Source organism: Lingula anatina, chromosome 2, assembly GCF_051362555.1.
Source record: "Lingula anatina isolate TDL-2025a chromosome 2, LinAna3.0, whole genome shotgun sequence".
Classification (NCBI taxonomy): Eukaryota; Metazoa; Brachiopoda; class Lingulata; order Lingulida; family Lingulidae; genus Lingula; species Lingula anatina.
This window is the reverse complement of record NC_141768.1, coordinates 36552888-36576324: the sequence shown is the minus strand read 5'-3', so window position 1 is coordinate 36576324 and position 23437 is coordinate 36552888. Positions and strand designations below refer to the sequence as shown.

General features: G+C 34.5%; 4 protein-coding genes across 7 annotated transcripts; 2 read left to right on the top strand and 2 right to left on the bottom strand.

Annotated features, from left to right (window-relative positions):
* The first annotated feature begins 52 nt into the window (after positions 1–52).
* Positions 53–6040, top strand: LOC106178422 (transmembrane protein 220). Of its 3 annotated transcripts, none has more exons than XM_024074914.2 (7): positions 53–120; positions 3157–3279; positions 3952–3981; positions 4305–4365; positions 4665–4797; positions 5013–5078; positions 5329–6040. In XM_024074914.2, exons 2-7 carry the CDS (start codon positions 3160–3162, stop codon positions 5471–5473), a joined length of 555 nt encoding a protein of 184 aa, XP_023930682.2. In that variant the 5' UTR covers positions 53–120; positions 3157–3159; the 3' UTR covers positions 5474–6040. The 3 variants fall into 3 exon arrangements, with proteins under 3 accessions (XP_023930682.2, XP_013417028.2, XP_013417030.2); XM_013561574.2 differs by having other exon boundaries at positions 5326–6040; XM_013561576.3 differs by having other exon boundaries at positions 75–124; positions 5326–6040.
* A 383-nt stretch (positions 6041–6423) lies between these two features.
* Positions 6424–17001, bottom strand: LOC106178421 (uncharacterized). 2 transcript variants are annotated; one of them, XM_087004212.1, is made up of 17 exons: positions 16821–17001; positions 16030–16187; positions 15581–15698; positions 15294–15339; positions 14928–15021; positions 14361–14501; positions 13986–14107; positions 13703–13805; positions 12102–12284; positions 11772–11886; positions 11270–11391; positions 10434–10632; positions 9901–10071; positions 9049–9185; positions 8758–8907; positions 8418–8552; positions 6424–8291 (listed from the first exon to the last, which is right to left on the bottom strand). In XM_087004212.1, the coding sequence occupies exons 2-17, from the start codon at positions 16129–16131 to the stop codon at positions 7380–7382; spliced, it is 2850 nt and encodes a 949-aa protein (XP_086860338.1). In that variant the 5' UTR covers positions 16132–16187; positions 16821–17001; the 3' UTR covers positions 6424–7379. The 2 variants fall into 2 exon arrangements, with proteins under 2 accessions (XP_086860338.1, XP_013417027.2); XM_013561573.2 differs by lacking the exon at positions 13703–13805 and adding an exon at positions 13168–13270.
* A 69-nt stretch (positions 17002–17070) lies between these two features.
* Positions 17071–19185, top strand: LOC106178423 (small ribosomal subunit protein eS27-like). The gene is made up of 4 exons (XM_013561577.2): positions 17071–17240; positions 17789–17897; positions 18201–18311; positions 18980–19185. The coding sequence occupies exons 1-4, from the start codon at positions 17235–17237 to the stop codon at positions 19006–19008; spliced, it is 255 nt and encodes an 84-aa protein (XP_013417031.1). The 5' UTR covers positions 17071–17234; the 3' UTR covers positions 19009–19185.
* A 1071-nt stretch (positions 19186–20256) lies between these two features.
* Positions 20257–22629, bottom strand: LOC147763665 (uncharacterized). The gene is made up of 4 exons (XM_087004378.1): positions 22575–22629; positions 21894–22084; positions 20753–20957; positions 20257–20461 (listed from the first exon to the last, which is right to left on the bottom strand). Exons 1-4 carry the CDS (start codon positions 22627–22629, stop codon positions 20322–20324), a joined length of 591 nt encoding a protein of 196 aa, XP_086860504.1. The 3' UTR covers positions 20257–20321.
* Positions 22630–23437: the final 808 nt, after the last annotated feature.

Below are 23437 nucleotides of genomic sequence, written 5' to 3'. Positions count from 1 at the left end.
ATATTATTTTAGGAAAAGGCTCTACGACCCTGTACAAAAAATCCTTCTTTTACTTACAGCCAGCATATTTCCTGTAACTTCCGGTCCTAAGTTCCTGACAGAAATGCACGTATTTGAAATGTAGGTAATTTCTCTTTAATGCATCATTGACATGTGTTTATCACTTCAACTTGTTAGCAATATATGATATTAGATCCTAGATCATAATTAATAATTACGCCTTTGTAAGATTTCTTGGGAAAGTTGTATTCATTCTCTGAGGCAAGACTCACTTGAGATAGGTATATCAGAAAAATTTTCAAACTGATCAGAAAATTAAAATACTTATATCATCTGAAAGGTAATGCAAAAACCGGATGAAATCATTTGGAATTTTTTAAATATTCCTACAAGCAACAAAGATATTGAAGTTTTTTAACTGCAAAAATCCACCAAAAGTGTCCACACTTCTCAGCTCAAAACCTGTGCCCACTGACCAGCAGTGATCACTCAGGCGCAGCAGAGCACCCTGTGTGTCTTTGTGTGCTCAGCCTATTGTCTGGCTCACATAGCCTGTGACTAATCAGGGCAGAGCTATTTCCCTGTGGTAATTTTCACATCATGTAATATTGCGGATTAAATTAACTATACTTCGCAACCTTCAAATTTCATGATTTTTCTACATAATATAGCAAATTTCATAAACTTTGCTGGATATAAATTTCAAAAAGATGATACCAGCACTTACCTGAAATTTTTTAGCATTTTGTAGAGGCAAAACTTAAAACAAGCAGAACCGAAACTTGTCAAAGACTGCAACATGGGAAAATCATGTGACCGGATTTTACTCTTTGATTTACAACTTATTTAGTTAATGGCTTGTATTAGTTTTTTTACGCAGCGCTAAAAGAGAGATTTAAAAAAGGGGTTCCATAGGCGAACTGTCAGCAGGCCGACTTCAGTTTAACACTTCACTGCCCGTGGACAGTTACGACTGTAGCGCCCCTAGCGGATTGTGATCTACCTACTTGAGAGAAATTGAAAGAACTTGAGTGCTCATTGAGTTTGGGAAATTTATTTATTTTTAATTAATATGTGTGTATGTGTATGATATATCTTGAAATAGTCGGGAGGTGCGGTGGCTCCCAAGTGCACTCCAAATTCCAAATGACACTCCCAATTCTAAACCTCACACCAAATACTTAAACTTCACTCTCAATTCTTAAACCTCACTCCGAATTCGTAAACCCCACTCCGAATTCGCAAACCTCACTCCGAATTCGTAAACCTCACTCCGAATTGAAAAAGCTCACTCCGAATTCGCAAACCTCACTCCGAATTCGTAAACCTCACTCCGAATTCAAAAAGCTCACTCCCAATTCCACTATGCCCATTCTCATCAAAGTTCTCTTCGAGAAATCTTATGAAACAGTAATTTGTCTGGGACAAATAATTTTTTTTTTAGCTGGGCGCTTCCAGTGAAAGCTTCAAGAGAGTTTTAGCAAACAGTGCGAATTGTGTTACATTTTGGTTTGCGTGATACTAGTACATACCTTACGAAAATAAAACAGCAGTTACGTCATGTTACGTCACAAGGTCAATTGACTTCTCCAGATATTTTCAGTATTTTTCACAATTACATACACACACATACACACACTCTCTCTCTCGCCAGGGACACAAATTGGGGGCAAGAAGCAATTTACAGGTTTACCATTATAAATAAAAGGACAAATTAAGTGACACTGCTCCCAATTTTCTCAACATAGGATTGATACTACTAATAATCCATACATGTCAGGGGTGGATCCAGGATTATTTGAAGGGGGATCTGTTTTTTTTTTTCTTTTTGGAATAACAGGCTACACATGCAGAGCTGCCCCCCCCCCCCCCCCTTATAGGGCGAACAGTGCTATTTGGTACGTTTTATAACTATTATTTAAAATTCTAATTTTAACATTGGTATGATTTTCTTTTACAGAATTCAAAAGGGGGGTCAAGACCCCCCTCACACGCCTCCCCCCCCCCCCCCCCATCCACCTCTGCATGTTATTCATTCGAAATCGATTAATAAAGTGTAATTAATCTGATTAATTTCAATTATTAGATTATCTATGATCTTAGATGAATATTTCAGCTGCAAAAGAGTGAGGGGCTACTAATTACTGTTATCAAGTATACTCGGTTATATAACAGGTACATGTGTAGGCCTACAGTATATGATAATACGGATTGTTTTGCCCATTTATAAATAATATAAGCCAATGTCGACACCCTGAAACATGTTATCTGTATTAACCATTCATTTCAAAATAATCATGTGAAAATGCTTGAAGTTGTAGCCTAAATAATAAATAACGCACGTTTATTTACATACATGTAGTGCATAAATCTGTTCCTTCCAACGCTGTTTCAACTCGTAATTCTGTTCTCATATTCATAATACATGTATAATTCCTTAAAACGACACACACAAGAAAACACGTAAACATAATATATTTTAATTGTGACTTGCTGTTAAGTACATGTATGTTTATCCCTATTTTCTTCATTTCTTCTATTTCCTTGAGCTTAAAAGGGTCATACGTCTACGTCATCATTTTGTGAATGGGAATACAGCGCACCAAGTAGTATGAAAAATAACTAGTTTTCACACGAAGCCCTCTATTGGTAAAATCCCCTAGCCCATCTTAGAATATTACTTCCGACTTTATACGGCAGTGAACGGGGTTAAAATATGATTTCGGAGTGAGGTTTACGAATTCGGAGTGAGCTTTTTCAATTCGGAGTGAGGTTTACGAATTCGGAGTGGGGTTTACGAATTCGGAGTGAGGTTTACGAATTCGGAGTGAGCTTTTTCAATTCGGAGTGAGGTTTACGAATTCGTAGTGAGGTTTGCGAATTCGGAGTGAGCTTTTTCAATTCGGAGTGAGGTTTACGAATTCGGAGTGGGGTTTATGAATTCGGAGTGAGGTTTGCGAATTCGGAGTGGGGTTTACGAATTCGGAGTGGGGTTTAAGAATTGAGAGTGAAGTTTAAGTATTCGGTGTGAGGTTTAGAATTGGGAGTGTCGTTTGGAATTTGGAGTGCACTTGTGGGCCACCGTAGGGAGGTGACTGGGGTGTTACTACCCTAACAATTAATATACAACTAATCTTTTTTCTGCTCTTTATGCAGAAAATGACAAAACCCCAGGATGTAGAGGAGAGTTCCATGGAAGGTAGTGCTGGGTGGCAAAAGGCATGGCAGGCCATTAATGTGGTTGCTGCTGTATTCTTTGCTTTGGCAGCCTATGTGCAGGTAAGAAACATTCATTGTTCTTTTGCATCATCTTTAATGTAACATAGTATCTATACTACCAATTGTGCCAGTAACAACTAAATTGAAGTAATCATCCATCATTCCATACCTAAATTTCAGCTGTTTTGCAGTAAATTCATACAAATGATGAACAAAAGAGTAGAATGTAATGCTTGTATTAATCATTACACAGTGTAAGTAAGTTCAATCTTTACTTAATAAGATTTTCAGGGTGTAAGTTTGAACTTACTTACACTGTATAATAATTCTGAAACTTTCAATCTTGTAATCATTGTGTAGAAGGTATCACTGCTGACACTGGCAGGAAATGTGTGGAAGGTCTTACACTACTGTTAAAGGGCAGTGGTGTTATATGTCCTATTCCAGTTGTAACTTTCACACAAGCTCACAAAACAATGCTTATCTTACTATATAATAATTGTACTTATTAGGTCTCTGTAGGTGTGATGTTTGCTCCATAATTGATGAAAGAATAGAAGTCAGGTACCTTGTACTCTGTGCTGTCATATGATATGGTCTCTGCTGAACTAAGGACAGGGCATTAATGATATATACTGGGTACTTAGTAATCCTGTATAAGGTGATATTGCATAATTCTGGAAGTCTTGTCAGATACATATTTGTTCAGTTTTTTTTATTTTTTGATTTTAGATTAATGATCCTGACCCATACATTTGGATTGTAAGTATTTTTTGTCATGTGTAAATAATGCAGCAGTGTGATAATATTTCAAAATGGTAGATGTTCATATTTATAATATTATTGTATTTGTACATTTGTGGTACACATTACAAAATCGTTTCTTCAGATTTTGATGTACAGTACTTGAATTTCTGATCTTACTGTCATAGTTCAGTTGTAATTTTTCAGAATAAAAATTTAACTAAAAAATTAACAACTTCAATGACAACATTAAATTAAACAACATGAATATAGAGTTTATAAAATGATCAAATAGTTTTTGTTGACAACATGATTTCATAGGTAGTTATTTTTTCTTTTAGCCTATTTATTTCATTCCTACACTGCTGTGTCTTACAATTGCTATCAAGCCTATTCTTGTTGGTAAGTTCTTTCATATTGAATGGTAAAATTGACTTAGTATTAACAAATTATAAGAATGAAAACTTTTATAGCTTGTTCACACCAGGTACTAGGGAGATCATTAAAGACATTAATGGCAAACACAATAGATACATTTATTTATATTTGGTCAATTAAAGCCAAATCTATATGAGATTTGCAATTTTTCTACTGCTAACTCATTGCTCATCAAAATGGTAATCTGAAAGTTTGAAAATGGCACTTAACAAAAGTGTAACATGTGGGGTTGAATTTTGTTTATGGTAGATCTTCTATTTCAGAAAACACTGCATGGAGGAGCGTTTGTGTGATACACATGGCCATTTGTTTGGCTGGAACACTGTACTTAACTGTTACTGTATTAGAAATGACTTTAAGCACTAGAGTCAATCCACTTCAGCATGAGGAAGGAAGGTAAAGAAACAGTTTTAACTGTTTAAAATCAGAGTTTGTAGCAGTTATTATGATAGAAGCTGGGGAAGAATCCAAACATCAGATGACAAAATGTTGCACAGGCATCCATATTGAAAAAAGTTTTGTTTTTTAGTTTGAGTTTTAAAAATTTAAGATTTGTTTGGAATATAGTGTCAGGGCTTTTGATGTAAATAACAGTATTATCCTTGTTTCAGAGAACTTGGTGGTTTGATTCTGGTCATGGCATGGTTGGCAATTCTCAGATTTTCCGGTATTGGAAGGTATGTGCAATCAAGTTTATTGAGAATATAAATTTTCTTTTCAAACAATTTTAATCTTGGAGTTATTTTTAGTTCCACCAAGTTGTGCTCTAAGAATTGATAAAGAAAAGGCAAGTTCAATTGCATTTGATATTCATTTTTGTTCATTTTGCAGAATATGTTAATGTTTTAGTTTTAATGTAGAAAAGTCCAAGTCGTGTTGTGGGCACAATGTACTTTCAAATTGTTCTGGATCTATTATTTAAAGCAGCAAGAGTGGGAGTGGTCATATGGGAGCTCTATTACTACTGACAGCTACTCTAAGCTTTGCACCACTGGTCTTCTGGGGATTGTGCTTCATGGGAGACTGGCCACAGCATTCTCTCTCACATTGCAAAGGAATGTTTCCAGCCTAAGAACAACCAAAATAGGTTCTTAAGTGGTAAAATGGATTAACTACTCAGTAATTTCATATTTTATTTAAAAATACAATTTACATATATTTAGATCATCAATGTCTGGTGCTTTTTTCAAAACCAAACCTTGTAAATGTCTGGTGCTGCTTTTACATCTTTTCTGAAATATTACTTCAAGTCTATGAACAATCAGTATTTAAAATACTATTTGTATACAAAATAATCAGTCAGTTTTTGATAAGTATATTTATGTTTGTTGAATGTTAAGGGCAAATGCAATCTTGTTTCTCAGCAAATGTGACAACATTTTAAGCCCATTGAAAAATGCATTTGATTATATGTAAAAAATATTCTATGTAAAAAGAGATAAATATAAGCAATTATTTTTTCAACTTAGTAATGCAGCATTCCATACGTCAACTATATATTTGAATTGAACTGATTATATGAAATATAAATGGCATCTTTATAAGGAAAATATTTTGTGCATTTCAATGCTAGTTGTGTTCTAATTTTATGCTGTGCCAATGTTTACTATATTTAATAAAATTGTAATTTATAAAATTACATATTTGTCATAAATGACCAGTTGTTTTCCTGATGGGTTTGTATTCCTGGCACAAAGCTATGTTCTTCTTTTAAAACATGAGACTTCTGGGTTACTGATTTTAACATTAGTCAACATTAGAAAATCTGAAATCGAAGTGCTAATCATAAATCAAAAGCACAAAAAAATTATCAAGCATGATTCATTTTTACAATAACATTTGCTGTATAAATTTACTTTCAATATACCATTTCCATTGTTTATAGTGGTTTACTGTGTTGGTATCTTGTTAAACGACTGGGTCACCATTTTGTTTTAAATGCTTTTATAAAATATATTATAAAAGTTTTTTTTTAATTTTTGTTTATTTATTTATATTTTTTGTATAGTTAAATAAGTAAACTTCTGTGTAACAGCACCTTTTATTATAAAATCTCCCACCATAAATACTACAAACCTCTTATTACTCGTATGCCTGTGTGCAAAGTCTGACCTAACATGTATATGCTATTGCAAAATGCACATGCATTTAAGAAGGAACTGAAGCCAAGGAATATATATCGTAACATTTTTTGGTATTTTTTTACATTTTTGAGTAATTACACTTAATTTCCTTCACATTTATCACATTCCTGAGGGTTTTACTACAAACCACATGAATTACCTTAAAACCCTAGTTACTTCCAGATTAAATTTGTCTTTAAATATGCTGAAAACAGAATGCTCTGCTATAAATTAAAATGGATTCACTACAGTTGTCCTTACTAAACAAATTCCGTTTAAACAAAACTAAACAAATTTTATTTGTTTAGCCCATTCATGTACTGTACAATCTATATCAATCACACATGATCAATTAACTTACTTCACTATTTTAGAATCTGGAATTAAAGATGGGGTTCGCTTATTACAACATTTAATGCTACTGCAAACAATTACTTCTTACTATCAAAAGCTTCAATATTCATATTTGATCGCCAAGTATGTCGAGCGATAGCCTGTAGGTTGAACAGAACAATACGAGAATTGTTTGATTTCAAGATACCACAGGCATTTTGAAAAATAAATGACTTGATCCTATTCCAACACAAAATATATACACTCAAACTTGGACCAACGTAGTGAAATGATACAACTGACATCTCTCAACAGATAAAGAAACCTTAAAGCATTTCAATTCATGTAGTGAAACTGATATCACTGAAACTGATCAAATCATCATACTCAACTCCTGAGGAGCATTCTTTCCACGCTGTCTATTTTCCTTCCATATAAAAAAACAGTAACATTTTTAAATTCTTCATAGTTTAATGGTAACAATCAATATGGAACTCCTCGCATACCAGATGCAAAACTGGCTTAACCCCCATTCATAACTTGTTGCACTAAGTCATTTTGCTTGAGATTCTGCTGTTTCCCTTGAAACTGCTGTTGTTGTTGTTGTTGTTGTTGTTGTTGTGGTAATCCTTGTCCAGCCACATTTCCAGGCACATTATTTTGGCCCTGGTTTACACCTTGAGGCACCTGACCCTGTTGTTTGTTATTCTGCCCATAATTTTGTTGCAGCACATTGCCTGCTGGTACATCTTGTTGTTGTTGTTGTTGTTGACCAGCAAGCTGGTTTTGTGGGACTTGTTGGAACTGCTGTCCCTGTTGTACTATGGGCTGCTGTTTTTGCTGTTGCAAAACCTGTTGTTGCTGTTGCTGATTTTGTTGCTGTGCAGCTGGCTGTTGTTGCTGCTGATTTACAGCAGGTGCTTGGTTTTGATATTGTTGTCCATTTATCCCCATTTGCTGCTGTACAGGTTGTTGTTGTTGTTGTACATTTATGTTTTGTTGTCCTTGCTGCTGTTGTACCTGCTGCTGTTGCTGCACTGGTTGTTGTCCCTGTTGTTGCAGTAGCTGTCCAGGCTGCTGCTGTTGCGCTGCCTGCTGAGGCACTTGTACCTGTTGCTGTTGTTGTACTGGTATGTTTTGTTGCCCTTGTTGCTGTTGTAATGGTTGTTGTTGTTGCTGTTGTTGTTCCTGCACTGCCTGTTGTTGTACATTCTGTTTCAGCTGTGCACTTTGCTGCAATTGCACTGGCTGTTGAACTTGCTGTAGCTGTTGTTGCTGTACTGGAACTTGCTGTTGTTGAGCAGGCTGCTGTCCTAGGCCCTGTTGTGGCTGTTGTACCCCCAACTGGTTGCCTTGAACTAGTGGCTGCTGTCCTGGCAATTGCTGTTGTTGTTGAACTGGCTGCTGATTTTGGTCACTGGCTATCTTTCCTTCCTAAAAATTAATAGAGACATTTATTTTCACATTAAACAGCTATTTTATTACTATTACTGGTCAGTAATGAAAATTCCCTCACTAAAATAGTTAGCTTTGATGTCAATCAGTTTCCTTTTAACACACCTCTCCCTTGTGATCTTCTTTGTGTTTTTTCAATTCTTCTATGATTTCTCTTTGTTCCTGCAGCAGTTGCTTTGCTTCCACTTGCTGTTTCTGTAATTCCTTCAGCAATGCTTCCTGTTTCTCCTCAATATGGTCCTTTAAAGTAAAGCCAAAAGTTAACCTCTAAACATTGTATGACAAAAAATACTGCTATAAAGGAAATATCTTAAAACATATTTAAGAACTTGTATCATGTTTGTTTTAATATTTATTCATATCTGGTAAAAAAAATGTCACCCTCAATCTCATATTTTCATCTAAAATGATCAGCATAAGAAAAGGTACTGATACATGTACATGCCTGTGTTTTGTTTGAGCTCTTTGCGCTTGCTTTATCTTCTTTCTTCAATTCTTTTTTGTCTTCAGCCACTTCTTTGTCCTCTGAGTTTTTCACTTTTGCTTTCATTGAAGGAGTTGTGTTTGGGACGTCCTTAACATCATCCTTTTCTTGCTAAAATGTGTATGAGTGAATAATGTATGAAAAATGTCTTCTAGTGCAGAAAATTTTTTCGACAAAACAGAAATCTTTGATGCATAACTTTCTACCTAGCTAATCTGGAGCGAATTTTGACCATTTTCCCTAATAACATACCTTTTTCGTGTCTTTTGCATTTTCCCCTTCTTTTACACTCTTATCTTTTTCTCCTTCTTTATCAGTTTCCTTTTCTTCTGGCACCTTGTCATCAGGCTCATGGGGAATTGGAGGTTCTTGACGCTTGTCATCAACATCTGGGAGAATATAACAATTATGTTTTAAAAACTGAATGCAGGATAATATTGCAAAAGGTGGATGGAAAAGCAGAAGAAAATGCTCATAAGATCCGAAATTGTGCCAAAGTTGAGGCAACTGAACAAAAAAAGAGCAAAAATATTTAAACCCAAAATATCTTTCCCGAATCAAAGGTAATGCATAAATCTCCACAAAGCTTTTTTTACAACAGGCCTATACTGTTGTATAAAGTTTTCCTAAAAATAAGGGAAGATGAATGTGCAAAATATAAAATGCCCCATAACAGGGAGATTTTATATGCAATAATAGCAAACCATAATCTGTCCAAAATAACTGAAAGACTTCATTCACAATAGGCAAACAACCAAACAATGGAGATGCAGATGAGCATCTGAAATACATTGCATATTTCAGGCAATTCTTATGCACACTGATGTTGTAGTTTTGCAGGCAGTTCTCTTTTCCTCCAAAAACTGCAAGACAGAACTGCTTTAAAATGTTTGGAAATTTGAAATCAAGATCACGTAAATTCATTATTTACCATAATTTTACAGAGGGGAGAATCTGCCATATAATAGTTTGAATATCATATCTTGTAAATGTATATTAAGAGAGAAGAAAATGAGGATTTGAGCAAGTACAGATTTCACCTCTGTGAACCATGTCCAAAAAGCATAAAAGCGACAAAAGACAACATATATGCCCACCACCAACCTTCTCCCTCTTTTTTCTCAACAGCCACTGCCTTTTCCTTCTCCCCTTCTTTCTTTTTAACATCAGCTTTGTCCCCCTTGCTGTCCCCCTTGACAGGAGGTTCTATAAGCTGTCCACTTTTCTCTGTGTCCTTTTCACCTTTCTTACCTTCATCCTTTATTACATCATCTCCTACAACAAAAAATATCAAAGTGGTCATTTTAGAATTTGTAACTGCATCAGAACTCTTCCATGACAGAAATGTCTTATCTTTAAAAAGCCACAGGCATGTATGCATGTGCCCATCCACACAAACACCAACACATGCATATTTTTTATCAGACCAAAGTGTTAAGTTAAAAGCTATATCCCTAGTAAATATATCCATATTCAGTTTGAAGAAAACTCCTTAAATCAACATGAACTTGTTATTTGTGCTATATTTAAGCATGAACTTGTTATTTGTGCTATATTTAAGCATGAACTTGTTATTTGTGCTATATTTATCAGAAGCACTTTCACCACTGTGAAACCGAGAATTCCTATACCCCAACCTGCTTGCTTCTTGACCTCGTCTCCCTCATCATGATCAGCTGACTTTGGTGGTTCTGTGGGCGCCTGACCTTGGTCCACTACAGGGTGTTGATGGTCATCAGGGACCACCAGAGCCTGGCGTGACTGGGCCTCATCGTGGGACTGGAGAGTGGTATAGGTGCTGGCTAGAAGGATGGTTACACCTAAAAATAGCACCATCTGAAACAAGACCATTATATTTGTCAGAGATCAGGGGCAATAATATTGATATAAAGATTAACACCATCTAAAACAAAGCAAGCATATAAATCAGAGTACAAGGACTGTAGTGAGGGCAACATTTAGGTTCAGCAATATGGACAAAATACACTGTCAACAAATTTGTCAACAGATACTGTGGAAATAGTAAAATGCTACCTTCTACCAGGGCTACAGATTGATTTTTCATTGATATTCACAAAAAAACTGATATGTCTCTAGATAAATAAACAGTCATTTGGCTCTGTGGATTTTTCCATTTTTTCCCTATATAATCTGCCACCCTGGTAGAGGGTAGTAAAATGCAGTAAAACTTTCTCAGGGCTCAGCTTGTCTTAGTGCTTTAAACATAATAAGCATCTGTAACTTAAACTCATTTTATTTTATTCCTTTCAAATACACTTTGGGTCTGAATACTATGTGTATGTGGGTAAATTGTTCATTCTAATCGGCTGATTGACCAAAGTCTCTGAGAGGGAAAGCAATGTTGTCAATTAGACTAAATTGTCCAGTAATAAATTAAAAAACTTAATTTAAAGCATTCTGGGTTCAACACTGGAACCTGGACAGTACATTGATCTGTAAGTGGAATATTTACCTGTGCTGTTGACTTGCTTCCACCACTTGAAGAGGACATGACAGTGATGAACATGACAGATGGAAAGATGTAACAAATCATAGAGCCCATTGTGGCCCCTGTCAGACCCAATACAAACTCAACTGAAATTAAAAAAGGATTCATTTAAGAGAAAAAGTATAACACAATGTTCCATGTGACATTTAAAGACATAAATTTATCTATAATAATCAAATACATTATTTCACTAAATATGCAAAGACTAAATACCCTACTGATATTGATCCTTTGCTTTCTATTGATAGGATCAACAAATAAAATTAACAAGCAAATAAATCACAGATTCTTCCATTATCATACTTTTATTTAGAAAAATCTTACAGATCTTTTGCAGAATTCCCTTTAACAGCATATTATACATGCTATTTGTTCTTCATAGTTCATATTAATGTTTAAGAAAGATTGAAATCAAACATATGAAGACCACAACAACTGAATTTAATATAACATCTAAGTTACTTACTATTTGGGACCAAAATACCCAGTACCAGAGTAAAAAGTACAATACAGATGGTGATGATTTTAAAGCGCCATGGAGGAATAACTGGGGCCCCACCAATATTACCATGGAGATGAGCCTGTTATAAAACAATGACATTCAAAATCAAGAAAGCTTCACATCTGCTTTCTTCTAACATACATGTAGATACACACTGCAAAAGTATTTGACTTAAAAAAAAAACAGTTCACCAAAACTCCACTGCATTTTTGTGACAAAAAATCTATAATTACAATGACTGTTTTTTGGAGAATATTAAACCAGGGTGTGGTTGGTGATCATGAGCATAGTTACCTCAGAAAAGAACAAAGTGTTGATACTGGCCCTGCATGGGAAAATGCAGAGTGGAAAACTGACAGCCACTGACAGCACAAAACCCATCTTAATGGCCTCACTGAATATTGTAGGTTTAAAGTTCATGAGCACATCTCCACTGACCGAAACATCACAGAATGCTATATAACCAAAGAATCCAACCTGAAAAGAAATGTTTTTTTATGTCTTCAACATCTGCCATGCTATAAATCTGAGTCAAAAGTCTGACACTTAAGTGAGAGGAAAACATAAAATAAACCATTTTCATTAAACCATGACATAATTTTGCTGGAAAATAGTTCATAAAAACTAAATTGCTATCACATTTTATAAATGCTATTATACTTTTACTATATATGTTGAACATATTTAACTATAATGCAGATATAACAATTGGAATTAATCTAATAAGCACAGCTTTGAGCATTCAATGGTGTCAATGGGTGTTAACTATCTACTCATTGCAATGCAGCTAATATCTTAGATATGAAGCAGTGAACCACTGAGACTGAGAGATGATTGATGGAAAATCAAACAGCAACCATTTATCACAAAATAATCTCAGCTATGGGCAAAGGAAGGCAATGATAATAAAGCAGAGTATGTATTTACACATCATGTGCAACCTATTAGACTTAGGGTACAGGGGGCAAATTTTCGTATCAAAATGAAGCAACTTTTTGCGATTTCTCAGCATTTCTGTCTTATTTGCTATACATTTAAAATACTTAAAAAAAGAGGCTCATAATACCAAATGGTAATGAATTTACGTAGGTAAAACTGAAATTTAAAGAAACAAGATCTGCAAAATGATTTTGGATACAGTGCTTTGACTTAATTGATAAAGCGAAGTTGACTTTAAGAAAGACTCTAAAACTCAATCAAAATCCATTTCATGGTGTGATGCCCCTTATGCCTTTTAAAAAATTAAGTAGAAAGAATTAGCAGTAACTACACTGTATTGTATGAAGTCTGCCACCTGAGTGAAACAATCTGAACAAAATCAGTAAACATGCTGTTATGACCATTACTAATATTAACTTACAGTTAAATATACTGCAGTACAGAACCAAACAGCGCTCTTCACTATAGAGTTCATTCTATTCACTGACGGTTCCGGCAGGGCATCATACATTACAAATAACTGACTGTAAGGAAAAAAGACACAAAGGTTAGCCCACTTTCATACTATTCCTTTTATGTGTTTGTTAACACCCTGAGTTTCAGAGTACAAAATTGAGAAGATAAGTTAATGTCTTGGGCATAAAAAAAATACTGTAAAACTGTGAATGCTTGATATCTTTTATGTTAAGACATCTGAGCTCACTCTTGAATATTTAGCTGAAGCTCATGGCTGAAAATTATTATCAAAATATAAATATATTTAAATTTTCCTTAGCTTTTGCAGCTTGTCTTTAGGATTTGTATACATATACAAGAATGAACCCACCACACATAACATCACAATTAACAGCACACTTTCGTTTTTTTGTCATCACTGTGAGATTTTAATGAAAAGTAACTAACACTGCATACCATAAAGGATATAATAATATTAGCAACCTTGTTTGCAAACTTACACCAAAATTGATTACAATACTGAGCCATATAGTACTTTTGACTATTGACATTATTCTATTCAATGATGGCAAAGGCAGGGCATCATATATCACAAATATATAGCTGAAAGGATAAAAAAGAAAAATAAACACATTTAAAATGTCCTACCGGTGAATTTTTCTTTCTTAATCGAGCAAGTCTTAATAACAAATTTTCTTAACCATTTGTGCTGACTGAAATCGAGAAATTTAAGTGCTCTTCTTATACAGATGCGTGCATGATTATAAGCTTAAGAAAACTTACGTCTGACATGCTAAAGACATAGAGAATATAGGCAGACACTGGAACATGCCATCTGCTTTCCAGAAGTCCACTTTAGCTACCCACACCCCTGACCACAAGTGTGGGAATGCTGTCAGGACAACCTAGTGGTAAAATAAAAGAGGGATTTTATGCAGAGATACGAACAGACCATGCTAATAAAGAAAGCAAACATTAAATCTTTCATCCCATGATGTGGTCTTTTAATCTATAATAAAAGATCCACATAGATTATTCACACAATAATTATAAAGGAGAAAATAAATTTTTACAAGCACGACTTTTTAACATTTTCATGCAGTTCTCTAAGAATACAATATTAGAAAATAAAACTTCACCCAAATTTCTCATCCTTACCTCTGCCACAAATACTGTATAGAACCCTATGGATACTGCACTTATGTTACTGAGACTCTCTATGCTCCTTAACATTCCTAAAGGTAGCGCCACAAACAGGCCTAAGAACACCATCAAAGAAGTTCGCAGTGTTGAGGTATTCTGAAACAAGAGCACCAACCTTACCTTTTTTACGAGAATATTAACTGAAATGTTTGCTCTGTTCTTGGAGTTTAAGACATCTTGTAAAATACATAAACAGCTCTTATGAAGCATATACTGGTGAGGGAATTAGGATTCAAAAACATAAGCACAGATGGAAACTAGCAATTAGTTTTTTTATCTTTTTTACAAACCCTTGCATATTATTTTCCTTATCTTCCCATAATTGGTATAAATCAGTTTTTCTTTCTAAAGCCATGCTCATACAAGACAACTACAGACCTAATCAGGATGTAGTCATAAACATGCACACTCAATAATTATCAATTGGATGAACAGGAAAGCCAAAGCCTTATATGATGCAGTCTGCCAATGAAAATATGGTTTGCTGTAAACTAAGGCATATAAACTTGAGATAAACTTTACCTCTATTCCAAATATTTTTGATACAATGGGCGGCCCCAGGTCTCCAATTATCACAAAGAATGCTATACATGTTCCTATCAACAGGCCTATTATGCTGGAAGAAGGAAAAATATGTTATGCATTTGAATCTGTATCAATTCTCTGAAGTGTTTTATGGTATGCCTAATTTGTATACATGTACAAATAAGCACTATAAATCATTTAAATTTAAAATACCAGCAAGAGAAACTTTTTCATTATATCTATATATAAAAACAATATTGTATTGAATTCCAGTACACCTTTCTGACAAACAAATTGAGTCAAATCCGAATCTCAAATAAGTTGATAATAAAGTTTATATAATGACAAGTAATTCATCTATACCTGACTTCCACTGCCAACTTCCCAGCAGCGCCAAATGTATGGAGAGCTATAAGATAAGTTACACCATACTTAAGTATTTTATACTACACTAGTTGTTTGTGTCAAACCACAACTAAAGGCGCTAACTAACAGAAAATTTCTCGATAATTTTAGTCAAATAAATATTGCACTAAATCCATTAATAATCTGACAGAAAAATGCCAATGAGACTAACTTAAGTTCATTGTGCCATGCAATGTGCAAGAAAAAATTTAAGAAATAAAGACCAGTTTTAACAAATGACACACCTAAATATTCATAAGACCTCTTCTTTGCAGTGAAAGCAGCCTTCATGAGAATCCAACATGCTGTCTCAGTTAACCAGGCACTGCCTAGCAGAAGCACAGTGCCCAACACTACACCACACTAAAACAAAATATAGACTGACCATCAGAATTATCATCACTATTTAACATCATTTTATTCTCTAACACGTTTATTATTTGTTCATTATTTCAAGTTATTCTTGAATTATAATGAATTATAATGAAAACCATATGCTAAATGTACGGCTAATTTCTACACATTACATTGTAAGCACAAGAGCTCTGGTATGAAAATAGAGGGTCTAGTAAAAGGACACTACTTGTGTTACAAACTGGAATTCATCACCGTCACTTTAACAATATTAGTTACTAGTAGTGAACATATATTTTTATAAGCAAATGCAGTTTGATACTAAAAACTGGCAAATTACCTGTTTGAAGCAAAATGGCATAGCCAGCACGCTAACGCCAATGATGCTGTTCCCCAAGTTGATGACATAGGGCCAATTCCTCGCTTGTCCACTTCCATGCATTGTGAACTGTTTGGCTGGAACTTGGACGTGTGCTTTACTAGGCCCTTTTTGATTTTCTTATCAATGAAAATATGACACATGACAGTATTCAGCTAAATGACCATGAAAAACAAAATCCAAAGCTACATTAAAGAGATAACAACTATTCGGTTTGGCCAAAACATGTTTTTTCCAGGAATTAAAGATGGTTTTCCTATACTTGGTAATGGTTAATGAATCCATTCCGACTTTCAAAACTAGTCAGTGTGCTTTTTCTTTAAGTTTGGTTTTTTGTAATTATCTCTTTAAGGGATAAATTGCAGAAGCATAGCCATCTATGAAGATCCATGTGGTTCTATGGCAAGCACAGATTCCAGAGTAATTGCAATAACCATTGCTTTGGTGGTAAAAATGGAATATGTAATATTTCTATGAGTTGTTTATAACTGTATTTGTTGTACATAATATATGAATCTCATAAGAAGATGTTGTCACTTTAACAATATAACCGCAACAAAATAGCATTACTGACCTATAAACATCATAATTAATTGTAAACTTTCTTTACACTTACAGATGTCATTATTTATTGTTCTCAGTGGACTGTCTACCCTTGGCAGAGGCATTTTAAAACTGTTAGCTACTTGTTAAATTCATTCACTGGGAAAAATACATATCATATATTTAAAACCAGAGGGTTTACATCTTACATTTTGTTTTAACTACTGCATCGTGCAACTGGATCATCGACACATACTCTTCTTTAATATTCACTGCATTCTGCCATTTAAATTCACACGTCGCAAAATAAAAGCACTCTTTAGTTTAGAAGACTGCAAAAGCGAGTTCACCATTTATTGTACTTCCGGTTTGATCCCGATGGCGGGAACGAGCTTAAATTTCTATAATTAGTCCGAATTTTTACCTTAACGCACAACCGTAATTTATTTACCAGGTATCAAAGTTCAACTATACTTTACAACTTAGCAACAATAGCCTTAGTTATGGTTTCATAACATCCAGAAATATAATTTCACAACCATGTGCAACTTCCGGTCCTCCGTGTAGTTCCCAACAGAAAACCCGTAATCGATCCTTTTTACGAATGTACAGAGAGAGTCAACATGCCTGTAAGTTAGATAACCAGATATAGTTAATTTTTCTTGAAACCATTGCTTGTTTGCAGTCAAAAATAGTTTCATTCGTTTTATAAGAGGTTCTTTTTGCTCATGAGTACTTTAATTTGGCTGAGAAATAACTTATTTTCTCGTAATGCTATCTACAAATAGGGGCATAAACATGACTGGACTTGAATTTCAGTGCTAAATTTGTCTAAAAATGAAGTATCGATAACTTCTACGCAGTGCTGTTCATTTTGTATCATATGGCATTCAGTTACGACTGTTGTAATTATCCTTGCACGGTTCACATTTTGTTTATTTTATGTATTTGAACGGAAGTAGTAACTCGGACATCGTTTTGTTTACCTGGGCGAAGGCGTTTCAGAAATATATCACGAATTTAAGATATTAATAGTCGTTATTGCCACCATTACTCTTCAGCTTTCTAGATTTGTTGCTGTTCATCTCTTGCTCTTTTTTTGCCCGTCTGTGCATAACAACAATGACTTGTGCTAGTGTCAACAAATTGGATTGAAATAATATCATTTTCCTTTCAGCTCGCTAAAGATTTACTGCATCCCTCCCTTACTGAGGAGAAGAGGAAGCACAAATTGAAGAGACTTGTACAAAGCCCTAATTCTTATTTCATGGATGTAAAATGCCCAGGTACTATAACGATTCCTACTTGTACTCTTTGCACAGAGTGCTGTTGTGTGCTTTTCACATTGGCATCAGGCGTCTGTCTCCCTATTGGTGTTTTTGGGGATGAGTCTTTATCAATAATGCCACTTGTGAAATCATGTTTGAAAGTAACAGTTGTTTTCTTAAAGGTTGTTAGTGTTATCTATACAACAACCCACATGCAGCTTCCATAAATTTATGGTTTCTTGATTAAATGTTAGTGAAATTTATAATGACTGTCATATATCTCCTGTGTGACATTTATTCAAGATGTCATTGTTCTTCCAGGCTGTTATAAAATCACCACAGTTTTTAGCCATGCTCAGACAGTAGTGCTGTGTGTTGGGTGTTCGACAGTGCTGTGTCAACCAACTGGAGGAAAGGCCAGGTTAACAGAAGGTAGGCTGTCAGAGACAAACACAGCTTTACGTCTTGCTAGGTTTCTAAGCTTTAAGTTTAAAAAAAATTTAAGTCTATGAATTACTTTGTTCCTTTAATGAATAACTGAATCAGACTGGGTTTCAGAGTGATGCCATAACAGTGAAGGGATGTTGCCTCCCTAGTTTCATTTTGTTGTCCTCTCAGTTTGCTTTAATCAGCTGGGTACACCTGTTTAATCCTTTGGGGTGTCTAAAATCGTAACCATTGAAAATCTGATATAAGACAAATGGACTGCCAGCTTGTGTTATTTAGCAGTAGCTTGTAATGAATGTTTGATGGTTAAACTCTAAATAGGTGAACATTTGGAAAAATAACAAGTAAACCATTAGTAGTTGTACTCGTCATACTACCACCTGAAAAGATTAAACAGTTAAAACAGGGTGTTTACCTTTTTAAGTACCCTTCAGACAGTCGCACCTGGATTATTCTGAGGAAGATCTTTGCTGAGCTCATGATGGCTGTAATTAATAAGAATTATTAGGTTTTCATTTGCTTGTTATAAGAGAACCTGTCACAGAGTACATACATTTTATAGCCTGCAAGAGTATAACAAATATTATAATAGTAGATTGGAAATTTTTTGTTTTGAAATGTAATTGATAAGACTTTTTTTTTTCCCATTTCAGGGTGTTCGTTCAGAAGGAAGGCACATTAAGCAGTTGCAGCAGAGGAGCTAATGATTTGTGGACATTCAAATAAGAACATCATGTGAAAGCAATGACTTTTATCTATTAAGTGAATTGATCGTCTTCTCATTGGACTGATCTATTATTGTAAATCACAATCCATGATCTGTGAATACTAATAAATACAACTTGTATGTATGAAGGAACCCTCTGCATTTTCGTGTTTTTACCACCCTATGCCAATTGTCAATGCTTTTGAAGTTTAAAATTATGATTAACACCTTAGATGTTGAAGGGGATTTCAATTGGGGTCAATTAGCACTATATTTTGCCAGTTCTTATTTATTTTTGTAAATAAAGAATAAGAAAAAAATGCTGATGTCCCTTGCAAGTGTGGTACATACTTTTCCCGTGGGTTTGAGGGCGTTTTTGAGGCGTCTTTTAAACAAGGCAACAAAGCTATCAAATGTGCAGACATAAAGCAGAATATAACGATGTCAATGCACAATTGCAAGAAAAATATACAAATAAAGCTGTTACGAATATAGTTCTCAAAATTTACCTATATTTCAATGCTAAGAACCAACCCAGTGAGGATAATAAGGCACTGGGTTATCCCTTTATTGCATTGACGTTGACAAATTACAAAACGGTTACTAGCCTATTTTAAAGGAGAACTGTTTATTTTGGTCTAAAATGGAGTTTACTAGGGTAAACGACTATAATCCCATATTTAACCTAAGGTTAATGAATCCGTTTCGACATTCAAAATCCCTGTTTTTTAGTTTTTTTCAAAGGGTAGCCATGTATGGAGGTCACGAAAGTCGGACATGCAATACATAGAAATATATCTAGGAATTTTATAGTCTACTGGCGACAGCTAGAGTGCGAACGGCGCCATTTGGTACGATTTAGAACTAAGCTAGTCAAAATTCTAATTTCAAGAGGGGACCGTTGGTGTGATTTTCTTTCAGGAATCGAAGGTGAGGGGGGGGGGGGGGGGGGGGGCTTAGGACCCCCTGACAGCCCCATAAACCCGCCACTTGTCCCATACACAAACGAGAGCTACGGGCTTACCTTTCGAACATGTCAAACTGAGATGCAAAGATACCGCCTGTTGCATGAACGTTTCTTTTATTATTATTAATTTGTTTTCATGCAACATTTGCTAAGTGAACAATCCTGGTCTCACTCTTATAAGTTGCCATAAAAAATGGCTTGAAATAGTAAATGACTGACTCAATACGACGTGTCTATCTTTTGTTGTTGTTTTTTATTTATTGAAAATCAGTTCTAGGAATCATATAAACAAAATTATTTTTGGTGCTTTATTGTCTTTGTATTATCCGACCTTCGACATGGCCGTGTCCATAGCAACATCTTTTCCAACATCAATGACTTGATCACGCATTAACTTATAGCCCTCATAATCCGGCATTTCTATTCCAACGCCGGCTCCAGCGTCTTTAAAAAGACGATAACCTGGAAATAAATGGTGAATTTATGTATTTTTCATTATATAAAAGCAACCAAAGCAATATTCATTTTTTTTTCTTTTTTCGAAACATGTTTAGACAAATAACTGGCAATATCAACATATTAACGAAAAAGACAAATACACACAAAAAAAGCAACAGAGGCTGAATCGCAGACTTTAGGTAAGTGCAGTAGAAATACATGAGGCGCTCACAGAATATTCATGAATAATTTCTGGAAAAAGAATCTTTATTTCACAGAATATTTTAGAATAGTTTGTGTGAAAAAATTATTTACCTGGGTCTCTGCAACAGCAGCAATCAAGACACATAAGGCAGTTTCTTTTACAAGCGGCGAAAGAAGCTGCGCAAACTTTTATCACAGGCATAACGCAAGTACAGCAACAACACAGAAAAGCCGCAGTAGCCACAAGGCCTATGATCAGGAATGGTTTGATTTTTTCCTTGATTTTATCCAATAATGTCTTCTCCTCGTCCTCTGCCTATAAAGAAAAAGACCGCATTTGAGAAATTTAAGAACGGCGCTACACTGGCATCAAGGTTGAATAGACCTTATGAATTGATCTTTTCTTTCACTGTATCCATTAATCATCTTATTCATTGGTTACAAACCGTCAAAGCAGTAGTCCTAGTTCTGTACCAAGAACTAAAATAAGCTTGTTTTTTTTAATCTTTTTTAGATAATATTAATTATAACAACTTGATAAACAATGCATCTATCCGAAAAACATTAATGTTGGCAACAATATAATTTTCTTTTATATGAACGATCGAGTAATCTTCTTTCTTTGGTAAAAAAAAGTAAATTATTTATACATCACAGGAAATAGTCATCAAAATCTAGTGTAGTATATTTAGGAGAAAATTGACAGATAGATTGATAGCTTTGTGGGTAAAAGTTAAAAAAATTTTTTATAATACTTCCGAGCTCAAATATTGTTTTTAGCGTTATTGTACAATTATTTAACAATTACAGAAAAAAAGGACACGAGCTATAACTATAATAGTGATAAAGATTGAGAGCTTACCGATAACCTGACCAATACAATCGATATAACTCGAGAATACTGTAGGCCTATATGATTGTGACTGCACTTGAAATGTCCCAGTTTTATTAATCTCCCCCAATGTAGACTTTTAACTCTTAGAGGAAGCAAACGGTTTCGAAAAAAGCTCATCTCTTTTTAATAGTAAAACATGATAATTTTAACAATTACTTTTAACCCTTCTTTTTATTTCTGCCGGTACTTTTGTCCGATTTTATCTTAATTTTATTTATCTGTTTGATCTTTCTTAAGCCTGAGATGGTAAAAAATTCCCGTTTGTGTGTATTTAATAATATATATATATAGGGGTTGAATAAACTTTATTATTATTATTTCTTGATATCAGATGAGGCACACAGCAAGTTTTCTTACATCGTATGCATCATATGAATAATCGTAATCCGGATCGGCTGTTGTTGCAGCTCTCTTGGAAATGGAACGCTTTTTGGTTCGCAATTCTATGTGGTTCCACTGTAGAACAATTTCATTTGATCTGTTTCGTATATCATTTTGAAGTGCGGCTGTTGCGGTGATATTTCTCTTAACTGACAGAGTGAAGGTATCTGGAAAAAAATTTAAGTAATAAAAATCTTTTTTCTTTCTTTTTTTTTTTTTGCCGTAAAAAGATTTTTAAAAATCTACAAATTAAAGATTAATTTAATATTTTATATATAATATTTAATATTTTCTTTCATTTTCATTCATCTACTAAATGTGTTTATATCAATAAATAAACAAACAAATAAATAAGTAAAATAAGTTTGGTTTGGTAATTATATAATCTTCGTAAATTTCTGATGGAGACATAGTCATAAACATGTTTAATATTGATCGACTTAAACGAGAACCAAATATAATCTTAAATAAATATACGATTGGAAAGGGAAATATTATCCATATAAATGCAGCTTCTTTCACGACAGACCCGCAGAGTATCCCAAGTTCAAAATGGTAAAATTACGTTTTAAGTGCACCTATTTCTATTTTAGAAAAATGTAACGATAATCGTGAACATCAATATTCAAGTGAATATGCCCTTGATAAATCCCATACCTGTTGGTTTCCAGAGAGCTGCCAAAATGAAGAAAAGGACAGCATTACAGACCATTCCTGCTTTCTTTTTAGTAAAACCAACGTCTTTAGCATTATGACGTAATAAAAGACTATAACCCACAGCAATATGACGTCACAACAACGTTATGATATCATAATTTTTCGTCTTCCATGACGGGATAAGATAACTATATTTTAAATTAGCTGGTGAATAATTATTGGCATTCCCTATGTGTGAATAGATAAGGAATATTGGCCGAGGTCGAATCTTAATGAAAAAGAAGAGGAAAAAGAAAGAAATGACAGAATTTGAACCAAGTCGTTTCAAGCTGCTGGGGTTTTAACCTATGCCATTCTTTCAAATGATTCGCCATACCCTGAGTGTCAGAGCACAGTAAAAGCTAGTTTTTTAAAAATCTTGTGATGGGATCGTTTTTACTAGTTTTGCTGATATGGGTTATATATGAAATCAAGATCGAGCTGGCAAAACTGGAATCTAGAACCTAGGGTACTTCGCCACGACACAGTCAAACAAAATAAATAGATGCATGTCATATGGTCTTCCGTGTTGGCATATGTCTTTATTTATTGTAAAAACGCTATCTTAAAAGAAATATGGCAAATATAGCGAAGCAGTTTGACCAAAATTTGGCATGTAACTGTTTGCCGAGATTTCTCCCAATTATGTCTACCATACACTTCACTGATTCAAAAGAAACAAGCAGCAAACATTGTATATGCTCGGTGCCATCTATGACTTTTTTATACGGCAGTTGAACTAAGAAATAAGCAATATCAATCACTATGGATGGAATGCATAAAACCAAAAATTTTGTACTATCCCCGAAGTAAAGCCTAGATTA